The sequence below is a fragment of the Setaria italica genome, chromosome V, assembly GCF_000263155.2.
Source record: "Setaria italica strain Yugu1 chromosome V, Setaria_italica_v2.0, whole genome shotgun sequence".
Taxonomy (NCBI): Eukaryota; Viridiplantae; Streptophyta; class Magnoliopsida; order Poales; family Poaceae; genus Setaria; species Setaria italica.
The window spans coordinates 14,358,340-14,384,054 of record NC_028454.1 but is presented as its reverse complement, the minus strand read 5'-3'; the positions used below and the strand labels follow the sequence as shown (position 1 = coordinate 14,384,054).

The 25,715-nt window shown below is 45.8% G+C and overlaps 1 protein-coding gene across 1 annotated transcript; it reads right to left on the bottom strand.

Moving 5' to 3' along the window:
* Positions 1-7,326: 7,326 nt before the first annotated feature.
* LOC101763941 (GDSL esterase/lipase At1g09390) lies at positions 7,327-12,387 on the bottom strand. Its single transcript, XM_004968622.3, has 5 exons — positions 11,981-12,387; positions 8,586-8,771; positions 8,314-8,477; positions 7,952-8,222; positions 7,327-7,835 (listed from the first exon to the last, which is right to left on the bottom strand). The coding sequence occupies exons 1-5, from the start codon at positions 12,291-12,293 to the stop codon at positions 7,603-7,605; spliced, it is 1,167 nt and encodes a 388-aa protein (XP_004968679.1). The 5' UTR covers positions 12,294-12,387; the 3' UTR covers positions 7,327-7,602.
* Positions 12,388-25,715: the final 13,328 nt, after the last annotated feature.

Below are 25,715 nucleotides of genomic sequence, written 5' to 3'. Positions count from 1 at the left end.
CGATACGCCCGAGGTTAAAGCTTAGATATTACTCGATAAACGGAACTTACAGAATCGGCCGGAGATCGTGTCGATGCAGCCCTGCCAACCCGTACGAACTCGTGAAAGAAGAAAAGTATTGGCGAAGTCGCCGACTTGAAAGTAAAGTACGAGAAAATAGTAGATTGTTGTATTGATTAATGTGTTATTTTACAAATCTCTAAAGATGGCTATTTATAGTTTGTTACAACTAATTTCTTAACCGACTAGGATCTATCTCTAATTTAAACGAAAACGAATATTCACAAACACAACTCGTATCAGAGTTGGTTACTATACTCCTGCGGGCCAATCTCTATCTTCTTCCTCTGACCCACTTTTAAGCCCATATTGGCCCAATCGCTCCAGTCTTCCAATCGGCCGATCTCCACCAACTCCGTCTGGCAAAAAACTGTAGCGCCAATCGGCCGATCCCAAACTGTAGCACCAATCGGCCGATTCCCAATCGTGACATTTTTAATCTGTTACATCAGCCAGTCTTCTTCTTCCTTGACGCCGATCCCCTACGTGTCAAAATCTGGCGTCAACAGTACCATATTGGTTTGAGTAATTTTTATACATCATAATAATCCCTATGCTGATTCTTTACAGCTGAAAAGGACTTGCAGGCTTGCAGCAAAGCTGCCAAATGCAGAACTCCAGCTTGTGGTTTCTCCAAGAAATTCAGATAAAATTCCAATGAACAGGGATTTCTGAACATTGCAAAAGGGTAACAACTACCTGAAGTGCACTGCTACTCCAAGCACTGCCTGCACTACAACTGGGGAAAGAAAAGCAACGATTCTTTCGCACTACCACAGAAGAAACTGAACGATTTGCACTGCAGTATAGCAGCAGCACCCTACTGGAGTAGTAGTAGTATTACTAGACTTAATGAGAAAAATACTGTGATTTTAAATTCTGGGGAGAAAACGGCAAGCAAAGGCTTGGATCTGCAACTCAAGCACTACTGGATAAATTGCAAACGGAAGGAGATCAGTAAAACGACGAGGAATGAAGCATCCATTAATTAGCAGTGGAGGCATAAATATTTCTTCCAAACTTAAAAGCACCACAAGAACTTCTGGAATACGATGGCCGGCGTCCCTTGCTTGTGACCTCAAGAACCAAGCTGATTTGGAAGGGCGATGAGGAATGAAGCATCCATTAATTAGCAGTGGAGGCATAAATATTTCTTCCAGACTTAAAAGCACAACAAGAACTTCTGGAATACGATGGCCCGTGTCCCTTGCTCGCGACCTCAAGAACCAAGCTGATTTGGAAGGGGAGGAGATCAAGAACCAAGAAGGGTGTGAGATCGATCGGGAGGCCAGGCCATGGGGCGCGGGAAGGTGGTGCTGCAGCGGATTGACAGGGCGACCGAGGTCACGCTCATGCTCTTCTCCCACACCGGCTGCCGGAGAGGGGGAACAAGAGAGGGAGTCTCTTACCAGGAGGGGGGAAGGAAGAGAGGGTGGCGCTTACCGGTGAGAAGGCGGTGAAGCCGGTCGTCAACGGATGTGTCGCGCCACCACGCCGTCACCTCACGCCACTGGCGGAGCAAGGCCCGGCCACCCTGGGCCGTTGCTCGGGCTCCCCGGCTACTTGCGTTTTAGACCCAAAGGCCAAGTATAGAGCAAAAGGCTAAGTATACTTGCTGAAATTTGTGATGAGGATTTCTCAAATCATGATTGTGGAGTCATAAGGGGATAATTGGAGACCTATATTCTTCATGTAAGGAGGCATGTTGCCTTTGCTAATTGCAAAGATATTGCAAGTTTGTCCTAGAAAATTGTTGAAATTGAAAAAAATTTGCGTTTTCCATTGGTCTACAAGCTCATTGAATTGGCATTGTTGGTGCTAGTGTCAACATCAACTGTTGAAAGGGCTTTCTCAGCTATGAAGACTATCAAGTCTAAATCCCGCAGTAAGATTGCTGATGATTGGTTCAACAACTTGATGGTGTGCTATATTGAGCGAGAACTATTCAATTCACTTGATGAATCTAGTATTCTTCAGCGGTTTCAAAACTTGAAGAGTCATTCCGTGCATTCACATGGATTTCAGCCGAGACGGGGCGCTATCACTCTTTTCCAGGAAGTCAAACGTTGGCCTACGGTCAATAGAGTCATAAAAGCAGATATCAAAAGCAAAAGCTGTCAACTAGGCAAGGGCGGCAAGATGTAGCTGCCTCGTAACCCTGCTCGTGTGCAGCCGTAGTAACTAAATAGCATTTAGGTTTATATTTTGTGTTTGATTATCTAAGTCTTGAAATTGTGTACTGAAAAATTATTTTAATATCTCAATTTGAATCTATCATGGTTTTCTAATATTATATGTATGTTATATAATATACTCATATGCATTGCTTGTCATTGTTAGCTCGGCGTATTGTCTCGCCCAGACTCTTTAAAGTTCCTGGCTCCGCCACTGCCTCGCGCCGCCTCGCGCGCCGCCAGCTCATGCCGCCGCCTCGTCATCTTATGTCGTCGTCTCGCGGGTGGGGTTGGTTCGGAGGGGAGGGGTGGGGTTTCATTACGGTCCGTGGAGCGAAGGGGAACCGAGCCTGCCAGGTTTGGTTCCGAGCTAGCCAACTGAACAGCTATTGTCTAACTTCACTCCGGGTTGGATCAAGCCGTCCGGAACCAGCCCCGTTCCGGGGCTGTTCCAATCAAAACGAGCGTGACTTTAATGGAAATACTTACTAAGCTGTAAAATTAGCATGATCATACATATGGTGTAGACTTCGAGTGAAAAAAACATTTACATACAGCTCAAGCACCACACTGCAGTTAATCACAAAAATCTGCATGATAGTCAAGCATGTGCTTCAATGGTTCCGATTTTTATCATTCTCAAGATATGCCTTTTAAGCTTTTGTAAACAACGCAAAATATTGTCAGTAGACTAATCTCTTGCCCAATCGTGGGTTGAGAACTCACCTTCCATGCACCCCCTTTTATCCCGATTTAAAGTTAGCCCGTGACTAAAGAGGATTTAGTCCCGGATGAAATACCAATCGGGACTGAAGGCCCCCTAGTCCTAAGTCAAAAATCAGCCACCCGTGAGAGACCCTTTAGTCCTGAATCAAAAATCAGCCACCCGTGGACCACCCGAGACTAAAGGTTACCCTTTAGTCTCGGTTGGTCTTATCACCCGGGACTAAAGCCCTCGACCCTTTAATCCCGGTTGGTAACACCAATCGGGACTAAAAGGTTTTAATCCCGGTTGGTGTTACCACCCGGGATTAAAGGGTCACCCATAGGTGGCTGAAAAGGACTAAAGTCCTCGAACCCTTTAGTCTCGGTTTGTGTTACCAACAGGGAGTAAAGGGGTCTTTAGTCCCGATTGGTAACACAAACTGAGACTAAAGGGTTCCCCACGAGTTAATACAAAAGGATTGCATCCCCTATATAGTCAGATGTGTTGTGTAGGTGGGATGGTAAGGAAACTACGCGCGAGGCTTAAGGTCGTGGGTTCGAATCCCACGCACCGCGCATGCGCATATTTCGCGTGAAGAATCGCGTGACTTGCGACATGCCGCAGGGGGCATGGCGACCTCTTTAGTCCCGGCTGGTTTTACTAACCGGGACTAAAGACCCCCCCTCGTCTTGATTACTTTATCCCAGATGGATTTTCAGGAGATTTGCCCCCTACCAACTAGGATGAAATGCGAGTTTTGTACCCATGAATGATACACTAGCTTCAATTTTCTTTTTGTAGTTTCACCAACAAAACTCTAGTCCATATCTATGCATTGCAATATACCAGCAATAGCATTCTTACCAACATACAGACACATAAGAGACGATAGGGTCCTGATTGGTTCCCGTATCTACCCAGCCTGGCTCGCATCCTAAAGCCAGGTTCCAGCGGGACAGGTTTAGCTCACTCAAGAGAGTTATGTTTGGTTGCATGTACTTACGTAGCCTGGCTGTATAGAGATTTTGTTTGGTTACCCGCATTGCACATAAGTGACAATAGCAGAATAAAAAACATGCACAGTGCGTGCATGATCATCTTCTTATTTCCATACCGATACTTCATAGAGATTCAATTATGAATTATTCCTTGGAAAATACATTATTTCTGAAATATAATTTATTACAATCAAACGAATGCAGTTCTAGGTCCTCTCTCAACTTTCAAATGGTGAGGAATCGATCTGATTATCACTAGTCCTAAAGCTTCCAAATAATTTCTTGGCAAATATAATATTTCTAAAATTTCTTCGTGAGAAACAAATTGTCAACAACTCAATTGCCCAATTTTCTTGCTGCTTTTGTGACCACACTACACACCTTAATTGGCTCAATTATTAACCAATAGCACTATAGCAGTAAAGCAATTGAATCTATCCTAACGCAACGTAGGTATATTTTGAGGCAGCTAATGATTGCTAGCTACAAAGTTATCACGAGCATCAAGTCTCATCCTTAAGCTCACAAGGCTCGCCATCAGAAAGCTGTAATGATTATAATTATGTAGCTTGGAATTATGAGAAGACGCCCTTTTACTGTTCGCAGTGCTTTCAAGTATAGAGTAGGTGATTCTGCTAGCAGCTCTACACCTGATAATGGTCATCAAACATGGAAAGACTTGTGAAAATCCCAGTGCCATCCAAAGTTAATGTTTTTTGCTTCGAAGGTTACTTATAATGGTCTGTTCACAGGAAGGGGGACAGTTTTCGTGCTTGCAGTGTCTGCCCTCATGCCAGAGCCCTCCGACAGGTCACGGAGGAATCACTGGATGCTCCCAAAAGAACATGATCTTTTGTTTCACAAGGCCCGAGTGGCTACTCTGGTTGTTGCAGCATCAATAAGAGGAGGGAAGAGCAACTCCAACAGCCTTGCCATTTCCCTCTCCAAGCTAAATTTTGGCAAGTCTGCTAGAAAAGCACCATGTTGCTATCCGGATGTCCATCCCATCCAACTTACAAATTCTCCCCCACACTCTCCAAACTTGGCAAGCGAGTTTGGCTTGCCAAATGTGCAAAATGGAGAGTCTGTGTTGGAGTGGATGGAGAGTGTAGATTTTTAAAGAGGAAACTAGCTATTGGGATTTGGAGAGTGGAAAATAGATAGTCTGTTGGAATGAGCAACTCAGTATGGAGAGGAATATTTTTGCCAATTTGGATAGAGAGTTAAATGGAGAGTTAAAAATGGATAGTTTGTTGGAGTTGCTCTAAAAGCCCAACTTCTTAATGTTCATTTGGCGTGCTAGTGTTAGAAGTAGTATTATGGAAGCCGAAGAAAAACTTTCAATTGAAGGCTCTATTGTCTTTATAACATGGTACATGGGTTTTTTCTCCATTATCCGACAACAAGCTGCAACGTGATAAAAGGAAGCTGAATATTTATTAGGCCCTTTTTGGTAGGGCACCTGCAACGGCTCCACCACTAGCTTCATAGGGATTGTAAGGAAAATGATCCTAACTAGGCTATTAGTGATTTTGGTGATTTTGTGTCAACATTAAACTAATCTATAGGACTAACAACATTTGAGAGTATACAAGGTTTAGTCATATGTATGCAAGGTAATGGAGGTAATCAAACACATCAAACAAAGGCAAAGATGACAGGTACAAAATCCTAGAATACCATAAGCAACCCAAAACATCATAAAAGAGAGGTCAGGATACACAAACAAAGAAATGAAGCAAAACGGTGAAGATTACTCACATTTGCATACCACAGTATCATACAATGATCACAATTGATTATCATAGTATCATATGGTGATCACAGTCGCACATCACAGTATCATACGGTGATCACAGTCACAATCATAGGATGAATCAGTGATTGGCATCATAGAATGATACAGTGATCACAATCACAATCACAATCATAGGATGAATCAGTAATTGGCTTGGTTTGAACTTAACATGAATCATACATATCAAGATCACAGTTGTAATCATAGGATGAATCAGTGATTGGTTCGGTTTAAAGTTAATATGCATCATAGGATGATACGGTAATTATAGTCACAATCATATGATGAATTGGTGTGATCGGCTCGGCTAGGCATCGGATCTGGAAGCTTTTATGCATATACCAAATGATATGGTGACTACAATACCTGAAGCATAGGATCAATCGGTGATCATAGGATTATACGTGATGGCTATGAAGGGGCTATAGTATCAGTCGATGATCACTATTTTTGTGACAGCTGGAGCAACGACTAGTTTCTTGCATTGGCTTGATGTTATAAATACCCTACTGCATGGCCATTTCAAGTGTGTTAAAGCTTGGAGAAGCTATACGCTTGGTTTCCACAAATCCACAAGTAATCTATCCACTAAAGTGCACTTGATTAGTGCTAGTTTTGACCTATTAGCGCATTGCTTTAGGATTAGCCTAGAGTTAGATGAGGTTTGTGCACATATTTGTTATCGGTGCTTGCGCGTACCAAGAGTTGTAAATTTGAGGCTTGTAAGTTTTGTGACAACCTCCAACCGCGTTTGTGAAGTGACCGTCAGTGTATGTGAAAGGGAGGAGAGGCCCTTGGTATTTTGCCAAAGCTCTACCAAGTGAAGAGTGGAGAGGAGCATCCGGAAGAGGCTAGGTGGAGACCCACTTGTACGTGGGAAGGCCCATCGTCTATCCATGGAGTTACTTGACTGGGGAGCTTATGCCCTTGCGAGGACATTCCCTTGAGAGGGTCTCCAACAACAAGGACTAGTGGAAAATTTTGCTTTCTGATACCTCGGTAAAACTTACCTTATCGCCGTGTTAGGAGTTTGCATTCTCAACCCCTTTACATTCCGCATTTCATATTGCACTTTACCTTCCACGTTTACTTTTCCTAGAATTGCCATGTGCAGTTTATAGGATTATAACATAGGGTGCAAGACTCTTTTGCGGTAGAAATAGCAAAGAAATATAGTGCACATCTAAATAGAAATTGAAAAAGATTTTTATATGTCCTTGGAGGCTTAGTTTTTAGAACACCCAATTCACCCCCTCTTAGGGTGTCACGGTCCCCTCAATGGCCGTTTTGACACTGCATTTTAAGAGTTTAGGGACCTATATGACACTCGAGAACAAATTTTAGGAGTAAGATCTGCATTTTAGGAGTATATTGACTTAAATGTCGCTCGAGCCTAAATTTAGTGAGCTAGATATATGCATTCGAGAGTATGAGGACCTAAGTGACACAGCTAGACGACCGTAGACTTTACTCTGCCGATTTTCTCAAAGTTGTAATTTCCATTCCTTCATTCTTTTTGGTAGCGTTCCTAGGTTCAGTAGCACCACAAGGAATACGTAAATAGCGAACTTGGCTGTGGAATAAAAGAGATGAGAAGAATTTTTAAGACTTGTATTCAACCCCTTCTAGTTGTCGTTCCGCTCTTTCACAAACACTTATTTAGTAGTCAGCCGTTTAGTCTTGTCTCGTGCCCATTAATCCCCAAAAGAGGTGTCCTAATGCATATCCTGTGGAGTGTGGAGGCCAAGAGACAGTCACAAGTTATTCCTCATGTGAAATGCACTGCTTGTTACATTTCTTGCCTTGGTTGCAAACGGATTCTCAACTGAATCGCTCAGCTTTGCTTGATATCACCGCACAGACTGGTCATGACTTGCAGAAGTAGTCGAAGGGCAGCTTGGGCGTGGAGAAGTTGCCAGAGAGGATCTTTTCGGCGACGACGGCGTTCGCGGCGTCGGTGTAGTGCACGCCGTCCCAGCTGACGAACTTGGCGCCGTCCTCGCACACCCGGAAGCCCGGGCCGAGGCAGCTCACATTCGCGTTGTAGTTGTAAGGAGGCCCCCCGTAGCCGCAGCAAGCCATCAGTGGCTCCTCGAATCCTGAAACATTATTCCAAACTGTGTCACAAATCTGTTGCAGCTAGCTAGCAAGGCATCCTGAGCACGAGGTCGTCGTCGAAGTCTGATCGACATGGAGGCATAGAGAGCTCACTCACCGTAGGCGGAGTGGTTGGCGATGAGCTCGTACTTGATGAGCAGCACGTCGGTGTAGACGATGGTGGTGCCACGCAGCTGCGACCTCAGCTCGTCGCAGACGGCGCAGAGCTGGTTGTTGAATTCGTAGGCGCCGTTGTTGAGGGTCTTGAGGCAGCCGCTGTAGTCGAGGTCGCTGTCGTCCGCCCTCGGCGCGGCGAGCTTCTGGGGCAGGCAGCCCAGAGGGCCGGTGCCGTGGACCCAGAAGTTCTTGGCGCCGTTGTAGTACAGAGTCTGAAACGAAATTAGGTGCCACTACGGTTCAGACAAAGCTAGACAGAACAAAGCTGAACATGAGGCATACAGTCTCTGAACTCTGCAGTACCATGATAGCGTCCTTTATCTCTGAAATGATGGCTGGGATCTTCTGACGGACGATGTCTTCGTAGGGCGACCCGCTCCCGAATGCCGCGGACAGGTCGTTCTGGCCGATGTCGATGAGGTAGAGCGCGTTCCGGAACCCGTCGGCGTCCACCGGAGCGCTCCCACCTGCACGCACGCACACCACCCAAGAGCAGAAGAGAGCTCGTTGTTGGTCTCGCTCTGAAGTTGGAGATCATGACACGTGATCAACGGAGAACGGCATGTGTTCCTCACCATGGGCGACGAGCTCGAAGGATCGCTGCTTGAAATGGAGGAACTGCTGGACCTGGACGTGCAGCGAGAAGGGGACGCTGCGGGGGAGCGTGGAGGAGCCGGAGATGGCGAAGTTGGCGCCGCTGGTGAAGTCGGAGCCCAGCGCCTCCAGGTACGGGCTCAGGTAGCTCGTGTTCAGGCTCTCACCTGCCATTGTTCACCCGTTCATCAGATCGACGTGACGAGGGCATGACGTACGCATAGTAAGGTGAAGGTGATGATCAAGAAGAACGGCCACGTCGGCAAGAACAGGTGCAGAGATGCAGAGCGCTATTAGAGTACTGGCACGGAAAACACATATCCTATCAGACGTCGAGGTTGCAATTGCAAACTGACACTACGGGAAACTTTAAATTTGCCGAATGTATTTTTTTTGCCGAGTGTTTTTTTGCGAGCACTCGGCAAACAAGCTCTTCGCCGAGTGCCAAGCCAAAAACACTCGACAAAAAAAAACACTTGGCAAATCGTGGCTTTGCCGAGTGTCAAATAAAAAACACTCGGCAAAGCCCCCTCTTTGCCGAGTGTCAAAAAAAACACTCGGCAAAGAGGGGGTTTGCCGAGTGTTAAAAAAAAACACTCGGCAAAGAGGGGGGTTTGCCTAGTGTTTTTTTTGACACTCGGCAAAAAAATAATTTTTTTTTCTCTTTTCACCATGAAATTTTTTCTACTCCCCACATACAACATGTGGTACTCCATGTTAAAATTTGGTATATTTTTTAATTTATTTGCTATATTTAATTAATTAATTGCATTTCAAGGGAATTTTTGGTATAAGTCAAATTTGAACTGCAAGTGATTCAAATTATGGAATAAAATGAGTAGAAAAATGATATTCATGTTATTTGGACCAATTTGAGACCTGACCCATGAAATGAAAAGAAATTTCGAACATCTTGTTCAGAAAACACGACCATGAACGTGTCGCAGTAGTATTTTTAAATTGTAAAAAAACAATCAAAGTCTGAAAATCTTAAGATTTGTCATGATGTGATGATATAATACGTGGAGGCTGTGGAAAAAAATTGAGAAGGTTTTGCACATTTCATCATGTACGATGATTACAAACCGAAGCATCTCAGAAGAAGAATAGTAACTTTAAGAAGGATTCGATAAAATTTAGAGTCGAAGTGACGGTCGAGTTCGGTTTGACTAAAAAACTTTTTGTATAGTCAGTAGAAAACCTATATTGGTTCGTGTGAAAATTTAGTAATTTTTTGAAACTGTTGGATATTTTTTAATTTTTTTTAAAAAAAAACGTTTCCCGAGTGTCCTACGTTGGACACTCGGCAAAGAAACTCTTTACCGAGTGTCCACGTAGGACACTCGGCAAACCAAGTGCCCGGCCCCCTCAATAAGTGCCTCCCAGCCGGCCCCCTCTCTCACTCCCGGCCCCTCACTCCTGGCCCCCCTCTCACTCCTCTCTCCCTCCCGCCGCCGCCCGAAGGCCCCCGCCGCCGCGCGCCGCCCGGCGCCCCCCGCCGCCGCCCGGCGGCCCCGGCCCCACCGCCCGCCGCTCGCCGCCCCGCGCTCCCGGATCCGCCGCCGCCGCCCCGGCCCCCGGATCCGCCGCCCCGGCCCCCGGATCCGCCGTCGCCGGCCGCCCGGCGCCCGGCGCCCCCGGATCCGCCGCCGCCGCCCGCCCGGCGCCCGGCCCCCGGCCCTCGGATCCGCCGCCGCCCGCCGCCCGGCGCACGGCGCCCCCGGATCCGCCGCCGCCCCCCCGGCGCTCGACCCCCGGCCCCCGGATCCGCCGCTCGCCCGTCCCCTCCACCGGATCCGCCGGCGCCGGGGCCTGAAGAGAAGGCCTGAAGAGAAGAGGAGAGGATGGTGGCGGCGGCGGCGGCGGAGCAATGGCGGTGCGTGATTTTTTTTTTTCAATAATTGTTCGCCGAGTGTTTTCTGGGCACTCGGCAAAGTCTTTGCCGAGTGCCCGACACAAAACACTCGGCGAACTAGTGTTTGCCGACTCGATATTTACCGTGTGCCGTTTGCCGAGTGTTACACTCGGCAAACGGTTCGCCGAGGGTATTCTGCCCTTCGCCGAGTACCCCTGGCACTCGGCAATTTGACTGTGTCCGGTAATGTGACATGGAAATGGAACAGCAGCGCAACACCAAAAACATGAGCGGGACGTTGCGTTCCACAGTGTGGTAATCTCGCTCGCCACGTCTATTCATCCACCTTTTTTCTCTTGTTTCAAGATCCCTATCCACAAATGCAGTACCCGTATTCAGACTGAAACAGAAAACTAAAGCGAACGGAGCTAGCATCCCAATCCCAACAGAAAACCAACTGCCGGTGCCTAGCATCACCAGACTGCCGTCATGACCGTGACCACTTGTCAGTCACCTTGTTCCTTACTCTTATTCATTACCATGCTGTTGCTATGTGGATAGAAATCCCCGAGGACATAAATCATAATGAACAATTAGCAATCTAATTTTTCAGTATTTGAAATCAATATATAGTTATGCCATCACGTCAGTGACTTAGTTTCCAAAGATCTAAAATATAGTGACTGAAAAATTTTCATGACCCAAGATATGCCCTTGTTTTGAGTAATTTGGATCTACCAGTGGGTTATTGATGATGAATCTCAAAATGACCCAGTCATAAATCTTAAGCTCTTGCTAGGGAATAGACCTGCTATGGATGTAGGTAAACACATTGCTGTGCGTAGTTTTATTATTAGTATAACTAACAGAAAAATGTGGAAAACCTATCACCGTCAGCACTGCCGCACCACCGACCACCGCCAACAGTACAGAATTGTTTCAAGGAGCTAGCAGAGAGGTTCGAGAGCTGTTGTCCAGAGACCAGAACATTTTGCGCCGTCCATCACCAGCAAGGAAATGGAGGTCCTGGTCGGCGGTCGCCATGAAAAGGAAATTGAAGGTCAAAGATGTGGAAGGGGTGAAAGTGCAAGCGCATGATAGCTAGGGAGCACTAGCAACATGTCACTTTATTAGACATAGAACTAAAGAAGGAAGCCAAGCAGTTTCGGCACGGACCGCACGCTACGATTCCGGCCATTTTGTGCAAACCGATCGTTGGTGGGTGCGCGCGCCTTTCGTTTTGTCGAGATGGACCGAGCACGCGCGCGCGCTTGCCATTTTACAAAGACCTGCGGTTGAGATCGCGCACATGTGTATGTCACCATCAGGCACCACCAACCTAGCTCCTCGCGATCTCTAGCTGCTTCCACGCACCAAGAGATCACACTGCACTATACGTGGTAACGTGGACAAGGAGATGGAAGAGAGAATCGCGGCGGTGCGTCCGGTGACGAGGCGTGCAAGAAGCATCGAACATTGGAGCGGATGAGCTAGCGTGAGCTGATGGCACAGATGACTCACAGAGGTAGTCGATGACGAGGCGTCCGTCGCAGAGTCGGCCGGTGGCACGGCGGAAGAAGGCGCGGCCCTCGGGGAGCGGGTAGTAGTAGCCCAGCCCCGCCGCGACGCCGCCCGTGTCCGTGTTGGAGTCCCCGAACGCGAACACCACCGGCGGCCGCGCGCACCCCTCCCCGGCCGGGTCGTCACCACCCCCTCCTTGTCCGGCCACGAGAGCAGCGGCGACGACCGTGGCGAGCACGGCCACCGCCGACGCAGCAGCAGCCGCCGCGCCACCGCCGCTTGTGCTGCCGCTCGTGCCACCAGCCGCTGCCATGGCTCAAGGGACCGATTGAGTGTGTTGGAGGGATATGATGTGCGGTTTTAGGAGAGGAGAGGGTCGCTATACTCGCTAAAGCAACTCGGCCGGAGAGGCCAGTGTTGTGTATATATAGATAAGCGTTTTATTTAGTGGCCGAGTGGGCGTGTACTGCATGCTTGGGGTGCACGCGCGGTGTTCCGGCCAGAGCGTGAGACGCACTGCACGCTCAGCCCGCTCGCACCACACACCGTTTATTCATGCATCACGAGCCGTGTTTATTTGATTCCAAACAAAATCTAGCGTGTGGTGCTCCGTCACGATACAGCATACGCTACGCCAGAAACGATTTGTGCTGACACTTCAAAATTATCGTGCTTGCAAGCGGAATTGGCACCCGCCAGTACAAAAGTGATCGGGGCCGCCGGGCTAGTGCCTGCCAGCACAGAGCGGACGATCTAAGCGTCCATCAGCACAGATGGGATGCATTATTGCTAGCAGGTGCGTTAGGTGGCCTGCCAGCACAAATGCTGCCCAGATAAAGTCGCGAACAGCTTCTTCCTCAGCCAACATTCCATTTGGAGCTTGCCCGAGGGAAGCTCGGGAAAAGCTGCAAAAATACCAACAAATCTAAGGGGGAAGATTTTGCTTTTATTTTCTTTGGAGGAGGTGGCTATAAAAGGTAAGTTTGTGCCATTCCAACCTTCTTTTTCAACTTCTATCCATCATTTCTAGCTTTATTAGGTTGTCATCTAGATCTAGATCCAGATTTAGAAGAGGGAGGAGGGAAGAGAAAAAAAAACTAGAAATAGATTATTTTTTAAATAATTTTTTTGTATAACCATTAAAATGCTATGTTTGTCATTTTAATGTAATATAGAATTGAGTTGGATTATATTTTTCCTACTTATTAATTATTACATCCATAGGTTTAATTAATGGGTTGATTGAATTTAATATATAATTGAGTTTGATTTTTTTCCTTCTACTTATTAATTATTACATCCATGGTTTAATTAAGTTTCATTTCGGGTAATATAGAGTTATTTTTTATTATATTTCTTCCTACTTATTAGTTACTACATCCATAATTTAATTAAGTTTATAAAATTACGACCCATAACTTATTAAATTAGTTAATATAACATATAATTGTTGTCATAGGTTGTGAAAGATGGATCATAGAGCATGGATATATGGCATACGAAGACATTCGCATACATTCATGTCACAAGTATCAAAGTTTGTGGAGGCTGCGGAGAGGCATGCTCGCATTTGCAAGACAAAGCAAATACGTTGTCCGTGTTTTGACCGTAGCAACAATATTTTATGAAAGGATACGGATGTCATCAAGAAGGATTTGATAAAGCGAGGGTTTGTGGATAGATAGACAATTTGGTCACACCATGGTGAGACAGAAGGTACTTTCAACAACACAGACATTGATATTGGCTTTGATGAAGTGGGTGGTGATGATGCAAATGAAAATGATCATGTTATTATGAATGATGATTTTGACCGTGGAGGTAAAATTATGATCAAACAAATGCGCGTGTGGAACCACAAGTGGACGAGGAACGTGATGTTGATATGTAGGACATGTTGCACCATATTAAACCGGAAGTGTTGCTAGGAAGTGCTAAAGGGTTAGAGAATTTCGAGACACTCAAGAAGGCAACAAAGAACTGTATGTACGAGAGATGTGGGAAGGAGTGAACAGTGTTACGTTTCGTCCTTCATCTTCTGATCCTGAATGCTAAATTCGGCTAGTTAGACAATTGTTTCAATGATCTCCTTACTCTGCTAGGCAAGTTACTCTCAAAGCCTGACTTTGTGCCAAAAAACACATACGAAGCAAAGAAGATTATCAATCTATTAAAGATGCATGTGCAAAGAATACACACATGCAGGGACCACTACATATTGTACCGCGGTGAGTACGGAGCATTGGAAAACTGTCCAAATTGTGATGCTAGCCGTTACAAAAGTAATGCTGATTTCTGTGAGGACCGTGCTGGTTCCTCCGTCGGGAATAAGAGAAAGAAGGGTGCAAAGAAAAGTGCTGGTGCTCAAGTGGACTCAACGCAGAGTCTCTGCCTTGGTGATGTGGTACTTGCCGGTGGTGGACCGTCTGAAGCGTTTGTTCTCAAACCCAAAGACCGCTAAAATGATGACTCAGCATGCTGATCGCCCAGTAAAGGCTGATGGAAAGCTTCGACATCCTTCCAATGCTCGCCAGTGGAGGAGCTTTGATGCCGATCATCCAAAGTTTTCAGATGAAAAAAGGAATGTACGGTTCGCATTGAGTACAGACGACATGAATCTGTTTGGTGAAAGAAGTAGCACGCACAGCACATGGCCAGTGCTGATGACCATATACAACCTTCCCCCATGGCTATGTCACAAGAGAAAATTCCTTTTCCTAACCATTCTCATACAACGCCCAACCTGGCATCGACATATATATTTTTCTTGAGCTATTGATGGAAGATATGCAAAAGCTTTGGGAAGATGGGGTTCGAATGTGGGATAAGTACAGACAAGAGCACTTCACACTAAGGGTCATTATCTTTGTTACCATCAATGATTATCCTGCCCTATTTACCTTGACAGGTCAGGTAAATGGTAAGGCAGCATGTGTAGTTTGCTTGGATGGTACATCATATGTGTACCTTATGGGATCTATGAACACAGTGTTCATGTGGCATAGGGGCTTCTTATTGAAGACACACAAATATCGTAGGATGAAGGACTTTTTCGATGGCACCAATGAGAATGATTTTGCTCCAAAACCGGCTACGGGTAAAATAGTATTTGAAATGTGCAAGAAAGTCAAGTTCAAACTCAGTAAGAAGTCATTAGGTGGTGCTGATAATTCAAAAAGGGGAAGGAAGCAGGCTGAAACTACAAATGTTGCAGATGTGCTATTTAAGAAGATGTCTATCTTCATTAAGTATTTTCCATAATGCCAAGAGATGGTGGTGCGCCATGCCATTAGTAGGATGCATCTTTAGAAGAATGTGTTCGATAGCATCATCGGATTCTTAGGTTTATCAGGCAAGGCAAAGGACGGACTAAAATCACGTAAGGATCTGGTTGACCTTCAAATCAGGCTAGAGCTCTACCTGCAAGAACTTCCTAATGGTAAGCAATACCTTCCCCCAGCTAGCTACAACTTAACATTAGATGAGAGATTGACTATGTGCAAATGCTTGCATGGGTTGAAAGTACCGACCGAATTCTCATCCAACATTCGATCACTAGTCTCATTGAAGGACATGATGCTTGCCGTCTATAACTCTCATGATTACCATGTGATGATCATAGTTTTTCTCGCTATGGCGATCCGGGCTATTAAACTAGTATTTGTAAAGATGGTTATCACATGGATGTGTTACTTCTTCAACGTGATTTCGTAGAAAGTGATCGATTGTGTCGAGTTGGCTAGACTTCAACTAATTATGTCGAAAACTTAGGCCCAACTCGAGATGTGCTTCCCTCCGTCATTTTTTGATATCATGGAATATCTTATGGTCCACATGGTCTAGCAAATAACTGAACTAGGACCTACGTACTTCCATCAGATATGGACATACGAACGGTTCATGTTGACTCTCAATGGATACATGAGAAACAAGGCCTTTCCAGAGGGCAGCATGATCGAGAGCTAGCATACAGAATAGAGTGTTGATTGCTGCTTAGATTACATAAAAGATAAGAGAGCTATTGGTTTACCGAAATCTCGACATGATAGCAGATTGTTCGGGAGAGGTACCATTGGAATGAAAAGATTCATTGACAAGAACAACCAGCAATTGGAGAAAGCGCATTCAAATGTATTACAACAGCTCACAATAGTGGAGCCCTTCATCAAGCAACACCTAAATGAGGTTCGTGGACAAAGCAATGGTCCTCAGAGGATTGAATCATCAAAGAGCAAAAGCACCGTTTCCCATCATGGTTGAAGGACCATGAGCAGCTATTTGAAGGAAATTCCACAGACGAAGTAACATTGACCAGGTTGGCGTCTGACCCATCAAGCAATGTCACCTCATGGCAAGCATATGAAATTAATGGATACACATTTTATATCACCGCAAAGGAAAACAAAAGCGTGGCATACCAAAATAGTGGTGTTCGCATAGAGACGATTGATACATCCAGACAGAACATAAATTACTACGGTTTCATAGAGGAAATATGGGAACTTGACTATGGAGAGAATATTTGGATCCCCATTTTCGGTGCCAATGGGTCAAACATTCGAATGGCGTTACAGATGACAATTATGGGTTGACACTTGTAGACCTAGCCAATGTAGGTTACAAAGATGATCCATGGGTACTCGCTGAGCATGTCGCATATGTATTCTACATAATCGACCCTATGAATACAAAGAAGCACATTGCCGTATCTGGAAAACAAATGATCCTTGGAGTTGAAGGTGTAGTGGACATTGAGGATTACAATCAGTATGAGGAATTGGACCTGTTCAAAGACCATGAACAAAGAATCAAGCGTGTTGAAGCAAGCATTGATAAATCCATGAAGCCATGGTTACTTAGTGACTGTGAAGGAAGAATCGTTAAAGGATAAATTAATATTTCTTATTAGTTATGTTGTAAGAATTATTAGTTATCTTGTAAGACTTTATTAATGTGGATTAAATGTTATTATCTTGTAACTGACCGCCAGCATAAGAAAAGGGTAGGGGTACATCCATGCCACAATACAATATAACCAGTTCTAATATAGTGCAAGTTCGTACATCAATACTTAAAGGTCCTAGAGAGAACAAGTTCAAATTCATAAGAAAAGGGTAGGGGCACAACCATGCATGTTACATATTTCATACTCCGGCTTGATTCCTTAGATATGGAACATAGTTAAGGTCTCTAATCGTCCAGCCTAGAACTTCATCAAAATAAGTTAGAGCACGGATGAGTGCACTCTCCTTCACTTCACATGGACGATCACATACACTACTATAAATCTCGAACAATGAAGACATTAACTGATGTGGCCTATAGAAAGTGAGATGAGCTTGGAACTTCCAATCTCTGGTGAACATCGGGTTTCCACTGCATGTAAGTCAAATCAAACACATCCAAGACTTGATCCAGAATCGCACGAAAGCTCATTCCCGCAATGGTAGTATCTAATATATCCTAAAATGTGATAATAACATGATGAAAGTTAAAAGATGTAACATAACTAAAGTTAAAAGATGTAACATAACTAAAATTAAAAGAATGATAATACAATGTTCCATACCATGTCATGTTGATTAAGCCGACAAAGCCTCTCAGTAGTCACAATCACATTGCCTTCTCCCTCCTCGAGTTGCTTTATTCGAAAATATGACAAGTCTGGCACAAAGTACCCATGATCCTTAAGCTGCTCTAGGCAAGCATCCACGACGGTCCTCTCAAAAGTTACCCTATTTGGTGCTATTTGATCCCATGCGGTAATTGAAACTATCCGAATGGCCTCTCTTGGTGACATCGAGGTACTTGAAAAGAGAGATATGCTCTTTTAAAATGAGGTTCACCAACAATCTCGGTTTGCACTACAAGAGAGATACCACCTATAGCTTTGACAAACTATTGTACATACATATATATACTAGTGATATTCTTGTGCTTGAAAGGCATAAACTCCAAACTATTGTTTTCTCTGTAGAGCGATGATCAACTATTGTTTTCTCAATTTTGGAACAAATTGTTAACTTTATTTTTTGATATGGTAGAAATTGTGGTATAAATTAAAATTTGATAGGATAGGGATTCTTGTAGAAATTAGAATATTGTTAACTATATTTGTTTGATAGGAATGATAATATAATTTAAATTATTTATTAAATCCTGCATTCACAATTTGCATATTAAGAGCGATGGAAAACAACGACAACAATGAGAACAATGACAATATCGCGGAACCAGATGCCAGCCAATTAGTGAACCCTCCATTGCAAGATGGGGGAGAACAGCAGCCCAGACCTGATGTTGAATCCTCGGAGGAGGAAGACGACAATTCTGACAACCATTGTGGATCGTATTCTACTCCACCTGAGTACGAACCAAGCCCACCTAGGTCTCGCAGACGTCCAGATGAAGATGACCCTGAATACGATCCAACCGTGGATCATCAGGTATCTGCATGCACATTCATATACTAGCTAGTGATATGTTTGTTGTTCACATGAAGATGATAAATTCCAACTATTGTTTTCTCTATAGAATGATGACCAATCCCCGATGCATTCCCTACCACGACATCGTAGAACATCTACTCTGCACGAAGAGGAGGTAGCTGCCTCTGCACCACAAGCTTCGGTTACTACTGCTTCTAGTAGTAATTCAAAAAGGAAACGTGGGAAATGAAGTCGAAACCAGATCCCTGAAAAAGGTATTCTTGTAATAGAAGAGCTTGGCACCAAAGGTGAGCCCATATTACTTGAGGGGATATCTTTTAGGTTTCGGAACATACGTGGAGCTATTGTCAGGGATAAATTGCAGACCTGGATCATGACTAGTAATTGGAAGAAGGTGCCTACCACTCCAAATGATGTATTATGGGCCATGGTGAAAGAAAGGTTCACTTTTCCTGAAGGTCAAGATAAATTCGGAAGAAACTTTGCTGAGGGCCTCCTTGGAAGATGTTTCAAGAATTAGATGTGTACTCTTAATAAAAAATATGTACAAAAAAGCAAGAATGCTAGGGATGACTTTGGTAAGATTCCTCCAGAAATGTGGGAAGAGTTCAAACAATAGAAGAACACGCCGGAAGCAAAAGCCCTGAGTGAAGGAAATATTGCGAAGGCTATGAAAGCCGTTGAGAACTCCCATCACTTGGGTGCGGGAAGGTATGCTGCCAAGATCGCTAAATGGAGGAGAGAGGAAGAAGAATGGTGTGGCGGATCCACTTGGGATTAGCTTGATTTAGACAGGGTTAAGCCGCCTAACCTGCGACACTCCTGCCTAAGCCGAGTTAACACGAAGTGCCGTTGGATTTCCTCTGATTTAACCACTTGAACAGGATCGAGTTTAGCAACTCACATGAAGGTGAGTGGTTCCAGAGAATACAACGAGTCCAAAGAGTTAGACAAATTTAACGATTTAGTTCGACCATAAAATCCAACATCAGAGTGTTACAAGAATTCCAAGAAAGAAACAGAGAAAAACACTAGCGGAAGACTTCGTCGGGGTCGGACATCCCTGGTGAGGCCAACCGGGACATCACTGAATCCTCTCCTCGCCGTCCGAGGAAGGATCCCACTCGACCGTCCAGCCTGGCGGAAGCTGGGGCGGCCAAGCACCAACCAGAGAGGGGTCGGGCGCAGCAACCTCACCTGAAAAACAGGAGCCACAACAAGGCTGAGCTACTAAGCTCAACAAGACTTAACCGATAGGAGTAAGAACTACTCCTCCTTCTAGACATGCATGGCTGTTTGGCGGAGGGGTTTATTTGCCAAAAGCACTAAGTAACCCTATTTTCAAGTTTTAGCTCCGGTTCTAGGTTCATTTACCAGTCTAGGTTGTGCCACCTCTTCTAAGCATTCATAGAACCAAACAAGATGTATAGATACAACAACAAACATTGCCATCATCAGATTCCTCATTTACTCAGGGTGACATAGCGATCAAGCAATCTCAAGCTGTGAGAGGCAGACGAATCGATTCGAGTTCTTTTAACCATGCATGGTGAACCTAGCCTCACGACATCCGCGCACCCGGAGGTCGCTTCCTGTGTCGGCCTTCCCCATCAATCCCCTAACCCGTGTCGGGCCCATTTCCTTTGGTGCAAGGTTCCACAGACCCGGCCTTTGTCGTCCTGTGTCCACGCTTGCCACCACGTGCGACAACCAGCAGGGGAAACTCCGTTCCAAGAACAATGGGGCGACCGCTCACGTCTAGGTTCAATCAGGTACTAGGCTTCCTCATCCCATACTAAGTATGAGGCTAGTACTTTCAAACACTTGATCACGAACACCACCACTGTCGGGCCTTAGCAAGATTTCATAGACAGACGGGGCTAACATCCGACCACCAAAGAGTTACCCAAAACCCTGCCCCGTCCATCGTCCTTATAGTTGTAACAGAAGATAGACATCCAATTCCTACAACTCGCGGGTGACAGGAGATCACTCGACTTTTACCGTCTCCTAGTTAAGCAAGGCGACTACACGGTCCAACAGCTAGTGCTCAGATCATGGGGACAACTAAGTCATGCATCTAGGGTTTCACACAACTCCTATACGTAAATGCACAAGCATGTTATAGAAGGCATGCGCAAGTCTAGCAAAACACGTAGGATGTTCATGCAACCGGGGCTTCCCTTCAAGCAAGGAGGACGGGAACTGCTCGACTTCGGGGGCGACTTCGGCTTCAGCGGGCAGGAACTCAGCTACAGCTTCTTCTTCTGGCGCCGGGTGAAGCTCGTAGAAGCCGTCGGCGAGGTGCGGCTCTACACGAATGCAATGCAAGGGTTAGCATAGACAGTTATTTCAACAGCAACACTGGCTCGCCTGAGCCCAGAAACTCGCGACAAGAGCAGGAGGTTATGGTGGTTCAAGAGAGCGGATGATGATCAAGAGGCAAGGGTAGGAAAGGAAACTGATGATCTGATCCTTGAACTAGAGGATGTGGTATATTAGGAAGCCTCAGATGCAAGCGCTGAAGGGTTCCTAAGTTTTACACATACACCCTCGGGTTGAAAAAAAAGATCACAGCCAAGCCCTCGGGCGAGGCGGATATAAGGGTCGGCGGAACAGATAGGGTCGGGCGAGACGGAACCGGGGTCGGGCGGATAGGAGGGGTCGGGCGAGGCGGACTGGGGTCGGCAACTCACCTTCTTCCTGAAAGGAAAGCTCGGGGTCGGGAAGAAGCAGACTTGGGCGGAGGGACTAAAGCTTCCAACAAGGGTTAAGACTGGGAATGCTACGGCGGCGGCGGTGCTTCTTGCAGATCACAAAAGAGCTTTTACGCAGCACGGAGGAGCAAGCGGCTGGGTGACTTGGAGAAAACTGAGAGAGAATCTGAGAGAAGAACTCCTCAAGAACTTGGTGGGTGGCGCTAGGAGCTTGAGCAGGGAGTGAGAGAAGGCTGAAGGCAACAATGGCGGAGGGAACTCCGGCGGCTGGTGCGTTCCTTTTATAGCTGCTGGAACGGAGGAAGGAAGCGGCGCGGGAGAGAGAGAAGGGGAGCGGCGCAAAGGCCGGGGAGAGGCAATGGTGTGCTCTGCCGGGGCGGCGATTGAGCGAAGAGGGCGGTGGCGCAGAACTCCGGGGTTGACGCCAGCGATCATTGCGTTCTGCCGTCAGGACGGCGTAGGAGCGGGTAGACCGGTGGTTGAGATTTGGTGGAAAGCGGGCGTCGCCGTGCGGAAGATTTGATAGAAGCGACCGGTTTAACGGCGCTAGAATCGAGGGCGCACAGGTGAGAAGACAGGCAGCTGCGGGCGCGCGGGCGAGCGCGGAACAACAGATTGTCGGGCGGCTTCTGACAGGGCGGGGGAAAGGAGCTGTCGCGGCCGCGGTCGGGGTTGGCGGTGGAGGAATCGTCGTGTAGCGGCGACCGGGCGGCGCGACTGTGGCTGAAGGGACGGAAAAGATGGGCGACATCGGGCTCTAGGGCCGGGATCTGGCGGCGTGATGATGGGCGCGGGAGGCGAGGCTCTGCAGAAAGGGGCGCAGAGGGGCTTCCGCTGCCATTGGGGAAGGGGGCGCGAGAACCCACTTGGTCGCTTGCCAGAGACAAAACTGCGCGGCGGGCGTCGGAGAAGACGAGCCACGCGGCAGGGAGACTCTGAAGCGGGCATGCAACTCGAGTGCGCCTGTCACGGAGGATCTGGGGAAAAAGATCTCGCGGGTCCACCGGTGGAGAGAACGGTGGTTTGAGGAAGATTAACAGGATCCGACGGTGGGCTGAGCTCGCCGGGGTCGGGAGAGGAGCAAAACGGGAAGGGGTCGGGTCTTTCGGGGTCGGAACCGGGCGGAAGGCTGAGCACTCAGGCACGGTAAGCAAGACAGATGACTTTGATCAAGGGCTCTTGATCAAGACTAACTGGGAAGGTTTAGGGGTCGGTCGTTACAAATGGAGGAGAGCTGGTTTACCAGATATGTTTGCAGGCTTGGATGAGCACAGCAGGAATTGGTAACTAGCTTGAATTCCGACTGTAACAACCGACGCAAGGTTGAATTCAAACACCCCTCAACAGAGCTAATTTACAAGAGGTTGGAATAGCTCGCCAAGGTGCAAAAGAAGGTTCTTTTTAGGCCCGACAGGGAGAAAGATCAGCTAACCACCGCGATCAGAACTACAGAGCACTTTGGGCGTGTTCAAGGGATGTCATCAACATTACCTTGGGATAAGGCATTCCTCAACGACCAAGCAAGCTACAAGAAGCATGACCGTTATAAGAAAAACCTTGGAGAGAAGATGAGAGAAATCGCCAAGTAGGAGTTCTTAGAGTTCTTGGCCAACCATACGATGAGCCAAACAATGGCTGACCCGACCGTATCCAATGGTCAACGATAGGCAGAACCAACCATGCTACTTGCCCAGACAGGATTCGTTGCTCCGAGTAGTGATGGCTCCATTGAAAATGTGAGGTATCCCGTTGATGACATACAAGTGGATACACCATGCAGGTTGGTTATACCTTTTCAAAGGAAACAAAATAAGTTTTGAGAGGCCGCAACCGGTATGGCAGTAACGGGTCATGTGTTTTCAAAGGCACCCCCACCAGAATATGCCTAAGTGCAAGTTGTTACAGTGTTGGATGAGTCGTGCGAGATAGACATCCCTACTGATGAGGGGATTGAGGTTCTCGATGATGCAATGAAACTAGTACATATTGTGATATTGCCGAGATATCATTCTGAATGCATCGCCAGAAACCTCACGGCCGAACTAAGAACCACCCCTTCCATATTCAAATGTTGACATGGAACAGCTGACGTTATCACATGTACAGGGAGCTAACAATGAGGACGAGTAGCCAATGCTATCACCTATCCGAGAAGCTCTTAATAAGGATGGTGGGACATCAGCACTAGAAGGCGATGAACGGGTAGATGATTTAGAAGTTAATGATCCAACATCGCCTTCGCCGGCATCTCCACCTCCCAAGAGGCCAGCGGTACCTCGTATGGTCAACACATATGAAAAGGCTCCATCAGTAGACGTCGATAAGTTTTTAAACGTATTGAAGAAGAATGCTTCATCTTTTGGTGAAAAATCTATAAGTCGCAGCACCTCTCGCCAAAAGGAAAAGGATCAAAACCTCAATTTCTTTGCATTAGATGATGTCTCAATGGATTATGAGCATGTCAAACCATTCTTGTATCAGTGGGATCTACTGAAGGGCCCACGGGAACTGAATAAGTTGCATGGATGGATCATGAATGCAATGAAGCAAGGCATTCGAGCAATCGCCGCGCATGCCCCAACTAAGATTTTCCTTGACATTCTCCCATACCAGATTGTGATCGATTTTGAGGATTTTCACAAACTTTACCATCGACAACACCTCGACGTGAATCTCATTTCCGTATGGTACTTGTAAGTCCACATGTACCGCATACACGAGTTTTAAATACATACGTATTTACCTGAGCAACCTATTCTGCAGGATGCAATTGAGGAAGGAAGAATTGACGCACGACAGGTTCAAGGTAGCTTATCTTGACCTAGCACGAATAAGCGAGCCAGAGCACAAGCTCAAAATGATGGAAATGATCAAAGCACAAATAGAAGCAGCAGAGACACAAGCGGAGAAAGACGCTATAAAAATAAGTTCACAGAGAAGAAATGCACAAAGTGTTCATACACATTGCAAAAATAATGAAGAAAAAGGCTGACAAGGATTATACCATAGCTCCTTACAATTTTGAGTAAGCTAGTTTTAACTACTATATATATACTAGGTGCTATTTAATGACATCTATAATATAAATTATTTTAATATAATGCAGAGATCACTAGATTTGCATCATTATTTTACCCAAGCTAGAAGAAATATTGGTCCTCTACTCAGCCAGCTATCATAGAGATAGGTACAAGGATTTCACAGGCATTATACAAAAGTAAGACATTCCTTAGCAGTACTTAAATGCATATTGACATTCTATGCATCTATTACTAACTCTTATCTTTATATCCTCAAAGTGCGTATAAGCTTTACGCACTAAAAGGCGGGGTCCACGATCCAAAAAGGACGAAAGTTATGAAAATAATATATCATAGATTCATGAGAAGATAAAAACTTGATTTTTTCATATAATGTAGACTTATCGTTAATAACAACTCATCGTTTTTCTATTTGTTTGCAGTGCCACAAGCAACCTCCTGGCTCTGTGCTATGCGAATATTACGTGTGCAAGTTCATCAGAAACAATGGCAGGTACCGGACAAACCTTGAAGATGTAAGTCTCTTATACACTGCCATGTGCTAACTTTCTAATGGTAATACATCATAATCTTCATTTACTGTATACCTGCAGATGCCTACCATCGACCGTAACTATAGCAAGATCGAAGACAAACAAATTGATAATATTTGTACGGACATGGCGAGATTCATCCTGAGCGAGATTTATCGCGGACGAGTGCACAAATCTTCGTAGATGGGCGTAGTAGTTTTAATATTAGCATGGCAAAGAATAGCTCTATTCCAAATGTTGGATTTTTAATAATGTGAATTATATATTATGTCCGATGCAATTTTTAATAATGTGAATTATTTATTATTCAAGTTTGTTGTTATGTGGTTGGAGATACATATTTCAATTTGACGGCTAAAAATTAGTTGGAAATAAAAGTTATAAATAATTCACGAAAAATAATATATTGAATGGGAAAATACATATGTAGGGTGGCTAATGTCGCCCGCCAGCAGAGAGCAGTCTGTGTTGGCGGGCGGGCATCCGCTAGCACAGACGGCATTTGTGATGGCTTAAGGTTACTAGCGGGTGCAAAACCCACTAGCACAAACCTGTTCTAGCCACCAGCGCAAATACTTTCTGGGTGCAGTGATAGCTATAGCTAGGTGCGGCGGATCGGAAGAAGAATAATGCTACACATGGTAGAACGTTCTTCTGTGGTCACGCCGTACCGACGACAGAGACAAACGGTAGGATGGCTCGTCGCTACGGTGTACCGTCGATCTAGAGTAGTAGTAGTTCACGAGAGTGCCGCAGGCAGAACACGAACCGCGTCATAATGGTCGCGTGATGATGCTTGTGTTGTCGATCTCTCAGGGTCACGTCGTGGCCCAAACTTGTTCAGATTCACAAATCTCCGTCGCCATGGGCCTCCGCCTCTGCAACAAGTTAATTGGTCTTTTCTTCTTGTTGTGATGAAATCGTACAAGGAAACGAGGAGGACGTAGAGGTCGGGAAGTGACAAGGCGTACGCAAGCTGCTGTATGAGGATGTAG

What these genes read in the sequence shown, in the direction of transcription:
- LOC101763941 (XM_004968622.3), bottom strand. Translation starts at nt 12,293, where the DNA reads ATGGCAGCGGCTGGTGGCACGAGCGGCAGCACAAGCGGCGGTGGCGCG. An exon ending in CCTCGTCATCGACTACCTCT is followed by an intron (nt 8,772 to 11,980) that starts GTGAGTCATCTG and finishes GAACAATGGCAG; the next exon opens with GTGAGAGCCTGAACACGAGC. An exon ending in AGATAAAGGACGCTATCATG is followed by an intron (nt 8,223 to 8,313) that starts GTACTGCAGAGT and finishes ATTTCGTTTCAG; the next exon opens with ACTCTGTACTACAACGGCGC.